At 39.1% G+C, this 11,656-nt stretch overlaps 2 protein-coding genes across 2 annotated transcripts; one reads left to right on the forward strand and one right to left on the reverse strand.

The window, feature by feature from the left end:
• Window positions 1-27: 27 nt before the first annotated feature.
• LOC131000492 (uncharacterized) lies at window positions 28-995 on the forward strand. The gene is made up of 2 exons (XM_057926415.1): window positions 28-387; window positions 465-995. Exons 1-2 carry the CDS (start codon window positions 41-43, stop codon window positions 919-921), a joined length of 804 nt encoding a protein of 267 aa, XP_057782398.1. The 5' UTR covers window positions 28-40; the 3' UTR covers window positions 922-995.
• Window positions 996-3,362: 2,367 nt separating this feature from the next.
• On the reverse strand, window positions 3,363-5,102 carry LOC131000493 (uncharacterized). The gene is made up of 3 exons (XM_057926416.1): window positions 4,918-5,102; window positions 3,613-4,458; window positions 3,363-3,524 (listed from the first exon to the last, which is right to left on the reverse strand). The coding sequence occupies exons 1-2, from the start codon at window positions 5,020-5,022 to the stop codon at window positions 3,655-3,657; spliced, it is 909 nt and encodes a 302-aa protein (XP_057782399.1). The 5' UTR covers window positions 5,023-5,102; the 3' UTR covers window positions 3,363-3,524; window positions 3,613-3,654.
• Between the last annotated feature and the right edge of the window lie 6,554 nt (window positions 5,103-11,656).

An 11,656-nucleotide genomic window follows, 5' to 3' on the forward strand; every position in this document is an offset into this window, starting at 1 on the left:
ATGGGCCAGGTCCAAGTGCCTTGTACGACGCACGAGCTTCATGACGTCGAATGCTGCCGAGACGATGAACAGTAGACTGTTGTGGGCACGACGCCTCCCGGTTGCTTCATTGATCGAGACCTATCGAGCCATTATGGAGAAATGGTTCGATAGGCGACGCATCTCGGCTGCATCGAGGTCACATGAGTTGACTGAGGTAGTAGAGGGAAAGTTTCATGTGGCTGTCGAAGCGGGTCGACAATTGGCCGTTCGAGGGACGACGACGCACATGTTTAGTATTGAGGATGATCATGCATTCTACATTGTCGATCTCGAGAATCGGACTTGTAGTTGTGCTCAGTTCGACCTGGATGACATTCCGTGTCGTCATGCTTGTGCCGCTATTAGGTACCTCATTTATTACAAATTTTGCATATTGAATTAATTTTTTGTAAATTTATCTTTTGATCTTTGCATTTTATTAGGCGTGCAGGACTGCAAGTCACGGATTTTGTTGGAGGATATTTCAAACAATCCGTGCTGTTGGCCACATATATGGAGCGTATTGTTCCCGTTCCACATCCTACGTATTGGAATGTGCCCGATGAGATATCAGCCTATGTTGTGAAACCCCCGGATATCACGGTCCATGCGGGACGACCGAAGTTGAGTAGGGCTCGTTCAGCAGTTGAGGGTCCTCCTAATTCGGGTCCTCCTAATTCGGGTACTCCTAATTCTCGACCTCAAGTATGCTCACGTTGCAAGGGTGGAGGTCACAATGCCCGGAGATGCAAAGCGCAAGTGGGACCATTGGACTTGAACGTGCCGGTGGAAGGTGTCGAGCAACCACCCGATGCACGAAGGCGGCGAAAGAAGAAATGCGGCATTTGTAGGAGTGGAACACACACTAGGAATGCATGTCCTCAAAATGTTGGGTCGTGAGTGATTTTGAATCTTTGATCTTCAAAATAATTGTTGGAATGTTGTTGGATGTTTACTTGTTGTTTGGGGTCTGATTTTGTTGTTGGTATTTGTTGAACTTGCTTTAAAATTCGAAAAACAGGGGTTTTGGGGGTGAACAAGGGCTGAATGAGCTCTGTACACGGTTAGACCCTAACCGTGTACAGTTTCACGAAACCGTGCACGCAACCGTGCACGGAAGAACTCGCAACCGTGTACGGTTACACGGTTAGGGTCTGTCCGTGTGCGGTACACGGTTCCGAGTTCTTCCGTGCACGGTTTCGAGCCACGGTACACGGTTAGGGCCTAACCGTGTACAGAGCCCAGGGAGCCCTTATTCACCCCAAAAACACCAACAAAATGATCAAATCAATGACAATTACAAAATGATAATCAAATCAATGACAAAATGATAATCAAATCAAAGCAGCGGGAATTGGGGTACACAATTCCCATATCCTAACTGCTACCATGTAGCGATATTTTTCTACATCCCTATTGGTTCTCATCCGTTCCCGTTTCGGTTTTCCACATATCAGACGATCTAAGTAAGCACATGCATACACACCACAACTAATGCTGTCCTGTTGCATAAATTGCTGGTTGTGGGGCATCATCACAAACGCCATCTCTGCATCAGCAGCATGGACAAACCTGTTGGGATTGTTATCCCAATACCCCACAGTGTGCAACAATCTAGGCATCAAACGAGTTATGCACCTCATTGAAGCTTGTCGACGTTGTGTGATCCCTTCAACATGTGATAGAGAATCATACACTCGAACCTCCCATCGTTCGATAGAAATGACCACAGTGCACCAATGACTCGCGTTGACATTGCAAATAGTAAGAATCTGCATTGATAGTGATGATTCGATAAAAACTTAGAAACTAAACCCCATTGATAGTAATGTCGCATTGCCCTTAAGAATTACTAAGCTTACCTCATTAGCCTCCAACCAATGCCACGTATGATCTGCATCAGTGCCCTGGAACATTGTGATGAGATTGTAGGGCACATTCCAATGTGTGTATGCATCTCGCTGTGGCCGCTGATTCCCCTGGGGATCCTCTGGATGCAGCTTACCATACTCTCTGTATAGGGTATCCTGAACAGGAATAATTGAGATGATGAATGTAACAATATATTGGAAGCCTCAAAATAAATCAAAGTCACATTAAACTTACATATAAATCGGTTGCAGCCACTGGAGTTCTAACTCGACTAATACCCGGCTGGAGTTGAGTCCGAGCCCGATGCACTATATATTCCTGGTTGACTCTGATCCTTCGATTTTGCTTCAAAATCCAGAGGTCTATAATCTGCATCCAAAATAATATGACTTCGTTAGTAACACAACGCATATTAAACAATACAATATTACGAATATATTATACCTCAGCATCGAACTCAGCCCGACGATCTAAAATACGCCCAAAAAAGCCCTGGGTCATCATATATCCAGTCTCCACTACAGCAACACATGCATCGTCGCCCATCTCTCTAAATCTGCGGAAAGCAACCTTCTTTGCCGTAGGAGTGTCAAGTGGGCCATCGGTCACATACGGACTCTATAGAAGAGCAGACGGCTTAATCGGGCGTCGTGGCCGCCCTACATCCTGGGCCTCTTCCTCGTCAGTAGTCCAGCTGAACTGGACATCGTCATCTCCCTCTCCATGCATAGGCGTCACTGGACTCCGCTGACGAGCTGACCTCTCACTGTGACGTGAGGCAGATCGCCTCAAAGATGTCTGCCTCTCAGCATGATGTGAGGCTGATCGCCTCATAGATGCCTCCCTCTCACTGTGACGTGAGGCAGATCGCCGCTGACTCGCATGGGGTGGATCATCTCCATGCCGTGATCGACTGTGACCCCGATGCTGCCGATCCAGGTCTCCAACTGAGTGCCTATGGCTCACATGAGGCGGATCCTCATGACCCCGATGCCCAGGACTAGGAATGTGAGATGTAGACCGTCTGTGACTGGGTCTCGACTGGTCCAACTCCTCACTCCCGTGTCTATGACGACTGGCATGGCTGGATGATGATCTATGCTTCCTCGAAGAAGATCGCCCACCGAATATATCCTTCACAGCGGCCACGACCTTCCGTGTAATTTTGGCAACCAGTCCATGCTCGGAGTCGTCGTCTACAATCGCCCGCCGCACCTCAGGGATCACGGTCCGATCTGCTCCCGTGTCACGCTCTCAGTGACACGGGCAATCAAGTCCTCATCACGTCGCCTCCAATAATCAGCATCTGGATCTGCTCGAGGCACTGAATCATCGAACTCCTGCGGCCTGGGCCGCTTCGATGGGCTACCAGTCGGATCAACATACGTCTGTCTATGCCGCTCAACATGGACAGGCTGCTTCTCACGAGCCCTCTCTGCTCGTGAGCTACTCCTCGGGACAGGGGGAGGCCTAACAGGAGGAGGCGGCTCCGGTACAACTGGCTCTGTCAAGCCGGCATATTTCCCTCCAGGATGGTATCGTACAGAAAAAGGCTCTGGATGCCTCAGGGTCTGCAAATACCATGAATCATTCTCCTCCTCGACCGGTTCGAGTGTCCGGTGACACTCGGCCTGCACAAAGATGAATCGATCATTTCTCATTATTCGTTAATCATAACATAATAAAAGGATTGAAACTGTAAAAAGCAACAATAATTACCTCATGAGCATCAAAAAAGTGGGTGAAGTCAGAAGCCGACTTTCAAGTCGTCCAGTTCACCAATCGTGGCATCTGCAACCTCGTGTCACGCATCCCACACGCGCGGCCCAACCTCGGAATGGCCTCGTACGACCAAATCTGTAATGCCCATATGGGCCCATAGAAGTGGTACGTCTTCCTATTACCGGTAATCTCGTTGGGATGCTTCTTCAACACACTCATCCCATGACAAAAAATCTGGAATGAGTAAGAGCCCCACGGGAAGTCGGACCATTTCTGATCTTCCTCTACCAGTGCCCACACCCAATCGTGCACGTATTTATAATCCCGACAGAAGAGGAGATCATACGCCACGAGAATATTGGCCGCCTTCAAATAATCCTGGGCACTGTTGCCCAGACTGCGGTTAACGAACCGCTTCCGCAGATCCTTCACTTCCACCTTCTTGCCTTTCAAAACTCCGTGCCATAGACTCTGCTTCCCAACACGGTGATCCACATTAGGATCAAAACGCTGCGGGGATGGCCCGAAACACAACCCCGTCACCAGACAATACTCCACTGCGCCGAATCGAATGTCGTGTCCACCAACGTGGAACCACTTCTCCCACGGACCGAATGCTTTGTCATACAACTCCCGTGCAAGAAGATGGTGCAGTGCGGCATTCGCACTATCCTGCCTCTTCAACTGAAGTAAATGCCCAAACGGACCTTTCTTAAATTGTTCTAAACGCTGGTAGTGCGTCAGACAGGTCTCCACTTCCTTCAGTGTCGTGTCCTTTACATAGTGATTGATTCGTCCGGCATAACCTTGCATGCACGGACGTAACCAAGCATGCCTCGGAGGCTGCAATTAATTCAAAATGATGATCAGTATCAAAAAATATCAACCGTGTACAGATTCTAGACCAACCGTGTACAACCGTGTACGATTATAGACCAACCGTGTACAACCGTTTCAGACTATAGACCAACCGTGTACAACCGTGTACAACCGTGTACGGTTGTACACGGTTAAATCTAGCACGAAAAATACATCTATACGTTGAAAATACATAATTAGGGCATATTAAATCATTTAATACTAATCGTGTAACATAAATACCTAATCGTGTACAACCGTGTACTGAAGAACCATACACGGTTGTACACGGTTGTTCAAATTACTTTCCAGATTCAAAATTTCGCAAATTACCAACATTATGCCATACATAAACACCTAATAATCAACTATTGTGCACAATTTAACAATACAAAACACATAAATTCAAATTTTAACAAATATATATAGTTCACGGTTACTTACCGGATTCGGCGTCGGGTATTTTTCCCTCCTCGATGTACTCGGGCGATGGCCTCGTTCTACAGGCTGTTCTTCCTCTCTGGAGTAGTCGGATTCAGTTTCACTCATTGTTAATTGAGAAGATAGAATAATTCACCAAGTTGTTTTTGCTCTATTATGGAGTACACGGCTACGATTTGTGTGGGGTTTCAAACCACACACGATTTGTTTGTAGAGAGACACGGTTTCAAACCACACACGATTTGTTTGAAGATAGAATATTATCGTTTACCTCACACGATTTGAGCTTGTACAAGAGAGACACGGTATTGTTCCCTTGGAAATTCAGAGAGTTCGCAGATTTTGGAGTACACGGCTCTAGGGTTTGTCAAAATTTTGATTTCGTGTACAAAGAGAGAGAGAGAGAGACAATATAGGACAAAACTGATTTTGATAGAAGATTCTAAATTTGACCCACTTTTTCATTGGAAGTGCTGTTTGGCAGATTTTGTGGGGATGGGATGTGGACGTTTTTTTTAAATTTTATTTATTAGATATTGAGAGAGAAGTCATATATATATATGTGGGGACCATTAGGGATATATTTGTACATTTACAAGAATGTGCTACTAAACTTATATTTTTATGGGGTGTGATACTTAACTTATTTATTTTATTCAAAGTGCTACATAAAAATCTCACCCTAAATTATATACTCGTTCTGTCTCCGAAAAATATACACATTTTATCAATTTTGATCGTCTCTAAAAAACATGCACTTTTCATTTTTGAATACTATCCCACCACAAATCTTTTTATTTTTATTTCTACTTTTCATACTTATTCAAAAAAAAATCATTATATATGATCCATCGTTATTTTTGTTAAAGGTAACATAACACTATATAAAATAAGACTAATTCTCTATTCACAATACAATCATTTAATATTTCTTAAAACTCGTGCATATTTTTCAGAGACTGATGAAGTATATTATAAACCACTTGTTTTACTTTTTACTTCCTTTACCAACATTAACACGTGTGGTGAAAAACACACACATTATATACAAGTATCAAAACTAATGAATTATCACAATTTGTGTTATTTTGAAAATTACCACACTTTAAAGAGACTTTCTCTAGGGTAAGAAGGTGGAATAAAAAGATTGCGTGGAAGGCTTGGAATAAAATCTTTTAATCAAAAGAAGACGAAGCTTTAAGTGTTAGAAGAGTTGATAGGTTTAGTATACAAGGCACTTTTCGAAAAATGGGGATGGAGAATAAGGGTGGAAAGAGTCATTTCGGTTCATAGTGTTTAGCTCAAAGTATAAGTGCAAGAAGGGTATGTGAGTAATGCTTGAGAACTTGAAAATTGGAAAATAAAAAGAAGATATTTTTTGGTGGGGAGAGGTATGTAAATATGTTCTGTCTATATCTTGGTTATTTGTGTGGAAGAAAAAAAATATATATATATATATATATAGGGGAAGGCTAAAATAAGAACACTTCTTAAAATATAAATTAGCTAGGATCTATTTTCAGCCCTTAGATCATCAAGATCTACGGTTGATTCATCACCTTGTTGGATAAATTCATGGTCCTGAGTTCGAATCCCAAAGGTAGCAAAAAATTATTTTTCGCAATTCATGCCTTTATACAGTTTATTCATGCGTGTTATACATAAAATTCATGCATTTTTGCTAGTTCGTAATTCTTAAAATAAGGATGGTTTATTGAATAACTGCTCCCTATATATATATATATATATATATATATATATATATATATATATATATATTTTCTGAGAGCATCCGCAGTAGAGAGTCAAGGTTGGCAAATAGCAACGAATTTTACTCAAACTCGGCTTATAAGAAGATTGAAAAGAATGCAAATTAACCAATGGTGCTTGAGCAATGGTACTTTGAAGAAAATTTGGTATAAAAATGCCCCAAATAAAGCCACAACTTTTTGTTGGAAATTTCTTTTGGATAGGATTCTCAACTCGTCGTAATTTGTGCTCATTTTGTTAGATTGAATGTGAATTGTTGAACATTTATTTTCTTTCATGCACATTTGCACAGAATTTTTGTTAGATGTTACAGTTGGTTTGAACTTACGTTGGTCATGATTCCCCAATTTATCAATTTGAACAACATACGACTGATACGAGGCTTGCAAGAAATAGAAAAAAGAAAAAGAAAAAAAAAAGTACTTATGTGATTTGAAAAGCTTTTCGAATTTGTGTTGCTTGACATATTTGGAAGCCATAGAAATCGGAAGGTGTTCAAGAATATATTGGCAAGTGATGAGGATTTGGTGAAGATTATTAAAGCAAAATTTTGGTATTGTTTTGATAATATTATGATTCTGTTTTTCTTATATGTATGTATGTATGTATGTGAGCTTTGTATCTCATTTCGGATTGGACCTCTCGTGCAATTTCTAAAAATGGATTTTACTTACATAAAAGAACATAAAACATAGTAATACATAATTTAGTCATTGAAAAATGTACAGTAATTCATCCCAATATGTGTTGAAGTCGGCAAGTTAAATTTTAACTAGTAATTATAAGTTTGATTTTATTATTTTTTACTACATCTAATAGGGTGAAAAAATCACACATATTCCATGTCACAAACGACTGCTTTAACTTACCACCTGTCTCCTCTTATCACTGCAAAGACGAAGCAAAATTCCCCAATTTCAACATCAAATTTAGACAAAAATATTCGTGTATATCAACGTTAATAATCATAATCAGTCTATTCGGTTTATACTTTCGTTGACATCTCATTTCAATCAGATAGCAAGAGGCCAACTTGTTTCGAAATCATTTCAATTCGATCGATACTCCTACTTCATCATTAATCATACAGCCAGTCATACAAAAATATTACTAGTTTGCAATTATAATTTATTTTGTGGAATAAAAAAGGAATAATATAGAGAAAATTATATTCTGCAGCAATGGTACCCTAGCTAGCCATGTGCAAAGCTAGAGTGTGTTTGTCCCCACAAAATTCCTCCACATCCAAGACTTGAGGAACTTGTATGTTGAATTGGCAACGCAAAAAGTTTACTTTGAAAAAATATCGCAACTTGGAAAACACGAATCCATGTGATACGCGTATAATACGAGATCAAATACTACTATTATATACTTCATCCGTCCACAAAATGTTATCATAATTTGCCGTTTTTGTTGTTCATAAAAAGTTGTCATAGTTAATCTATTTTCAATAATAATTTGTGGGTTCTTTTCTCCATTGACATTTACTAACACATGAGTCACATTCTCCACTCGCTAATTTTATTAACTTTTTTCACTTTTCTTTATTTGTGAGCCCCTTTATCCATTCAATAAATAAACTACACAATTTTTCTTAAAATCCATGTCTCCTTCCCTTATGACAATATTTCATAGAGGGATGGAGTAATTTAATTTAATTAAGGGAAAAGATACAGATTGGCCCCCGAAGTAATAGTCCCTATAGCGTATAACCCATCTTACTCACTGTGTGTGCAATTAAACCCCTGAACTCCGAGAAAAGTGTGCAAATTCCTCCCTCTGACCAAACGCCGTTAAGTGTCCGTTAACGTTTGGGTTTAATTGCACCCTCTACTTCAGGGGCGGATCTGCACCTCAGTTTTTTTTATTTTTTATTTTTATAATTTCAGCAACCCACCTCCGGCATCAACTTAACCGTCCCCGTACTCATCGATTCTGACTTGCACCTTGTTAGCTCGCACGCGCCCAATCTCTTGGTTGTCGGCTGCCCACCGCTTACATGCAGCAACGCCACCAGCTTCTTCATCGCCCCGCACAACAACATCTCCTCCAACACTTTAACCTTTTAGGCTTATCTTATGATATTAATTGTGTATATATTTATCTATATAATATATATTTAAATTTTATTTATTTATTTTTGAATAATTATTAAAACTCTAGATAATAATTATGATTTTATTTTTGGTTAATTTAATATTTGTAAATTTATTTTAAAAGAGAAAAAAGAATGGATCCGGGTCAGGACTGGAGACCCTGTGAATCTAATGGATCTGGACATGAATCTCGTTCTTTTGGACCTAATGGATTTGGACCAGATCCTAACCTAAGTAAAAAAATACAGATATGGATTTGGACCAAATAGGATTCGATCCAGGTCCACATCTGGAGTTGGTAATGCTGCTGCATGTCGGCGGTAGGCAGTCGACGATCAAGAGATTGAGCGCGTGCGAGCTGACAAAGTGTAAGTTGGAGCCGATGAGTACGGGCCCCGGGGGGCGATTAAGTAGATGCCGGAGGTGGATTGCTGAAATTAAAAAAAAAAAAAAGGTGTAGATCCACCTCTGAAGTAGAGGGTGCAATTAAACCCAAACATTAACGGACACTTAATGGCGTTAGGTCGGAGGGGGGAATTTGCACAATTTTCTAAGAGTTCAGGGGTTTAGTTGCACACACAGTGAGTAAGAGGAGTTATACGCTATAGGGGCTATTACTTCGGGGGCCAATCTGCACATTTTCCCTTTAATTAAATACTCAATATACATTAATACCCACAAAATGTAGCAGTTGCCACCTTCCCCAGCTCAACATACATTTTCTAGCTGCGATGTGTAGTCGATACTAGATTCGTGATACCATACCAACATGTAACGTCAAATTCAATTCAAGAATCGTTAATTTGCTTAATTTGACCGAAATCATTATGTATACACAAAATAATGGGGACTATATATGTTTGAAGGTGCTATCAGTGTCAGATTGATCTTCATAAGGTGCTGTAAAGTTTTCGTTAATTTATTTAATTTTATATTACTAATGAATTACAACTAAAATTACAATTTCCAACAAAGCTAGGGAATAAACCTTACCTATTTCAAATTGTAGTTGAATCAGCAGCATCTGCGCGCATGCACAGTATTTAGTTGGATGATGACTGGCGTAACATTACCATTTATATGCACAATTAATACTTATAGGCTTCATAGCTAACAATTTTCGACACGATACGAAAGCACGATACGAAATCGCACGAAATCAATGGGTTAGTGACATGCACGATAAGGTTCGGATCCTTATCGGGTCGATCTGATAAGGACCTGATAATTTCGTGTCGGGTTCGGGTAATCCGATAGAATTAAAGTTTTATTAAATATTTATTTTTAATTTTTTATTCATGATTTCTTTCTACACTTTAGTTTAGCCTTTATTAAATATTTATTATTATTATTATTATTATCATTATTGATGTGAATGAACTTGAGCAAATCAGATCAGCTCCAAATTCGTGTTGTTATTAGATTGTAATCAGATCATGTCGCTATCCTGTCGTGTCAACACGCTTTAAATCGTGTTGTTATCGGGTTCGTGTCGGGTTCGAGTTTAGGTAAATCGTGTCGAGTTCGGGCATTCCCTTAACAGGTCGTGTTCGAGTTTGGCCTTATCAGGTCGAGTCGATATTAGGTCGACCCCATAACGATCCGACCCGCACGATTTGCCAGCCCTACCAAAAATATCCTTATGAAACATTAGATGGGATCTAGTGTCTTTCAATTTTGTGTGTTATTGTGTCCCATTATAATTATATATTTATTATTTTAATGATATTTTTTAATGAAAATATTATGTATTAATTATACTTAATTTTTATTTACAAAAATTGAAATTTTCAAAAAATCATATACCCTCCATAACTTTGAATTTATCAACCTAATAGTGAACTCAAACTAAAACTAAATGATAAAAAAATTATACTTCCTAATTAAATGAAATAAATTTGAATTAATAATCATAAAATTAAATTAAAGTATACAAAAATTGAAGAAAAAAATATATAAAAAATATAGAGAATTGAAAGTGAGACACAAAAGGAGACAATAACAAATCATGACTTCACATATTATACGTACTATATATTTTTCAATAACAAATCACTTCAAGTGGTGAAATATTATTCAATAACAAATCACTTTACGTACTATATACTTATTTATTTAGTGGCATTTTTCATGTCACTTATGTCATTATTAAAATATTTTATTGTGGTCATTCCCGCAACATAATATTACACACGTATGCACCCATTGGAGCATAGTATATAAATACTTATTTACAAGTACAATACAAATACGAATAGTGTGTACGAACTACACAAGTTGGTGGTCGCAACTCCAAGATTCACCACCGAAAGCCTTCCATATATTCCCGATCTTTCTTTCAACATAGAATATAAATTTATTTATTTTTCCCCACAAAGGATGATTGCAAGAATCTTGATGAAAATCGACCACCCCTTGTTCAACAGACATGGGATTTTCAAGCTTCCATCTCTCCAAAAAATAAAAATAAATCTTAATATAGAGAAGAAAACGTGCACCTTCAACGGTCAGTAGAGGCTCAACGTGTTTTCAAGGGTACCCATCCTAAAAAAATCTTGAGATTATATTCTTTGTCATCGAGGATTTGTATTTATTTTTTTGCTAATAATTAATCTGCAATTCTGCATATCATCAGACAGTTTATATATTTCCAAAGAATTTATTCAAAAGTGTGAGAGGAAAGATATATAAAGATCTGAATATTGTGATGTACTACATGTTCAACTTGAGTGAACAAAAATATTTGAGTACGTATCTTTTCTTGAAAAAGTGACTTTATGATCCACGGATTTAAATTTGGCATCCAAAGCGGGAATCCCCTAGAACAATATTAATTTCATATCTTATTATGATCAATGCATGTCACGTGTATT

The sequence above is a fragment of the Salvia miltiorrhiza genome, chromosome 8, assembly GCF_028751815.1.
Source record: "Salvia miltiorrhiza cultivar Shanhuang (shh) chromosome 8, IMPLAD_Smil_shh, whole genome shotgun sequence".
In the NCBI taxonomy this organism is placed as follows: domain Eukaryota; kingdom Viridiplantae; phylum Streptophyta; class Magnoliopsida; order Lamiales; family Lamiaceae; genus Salvia; species Salvia miltiorrhiza.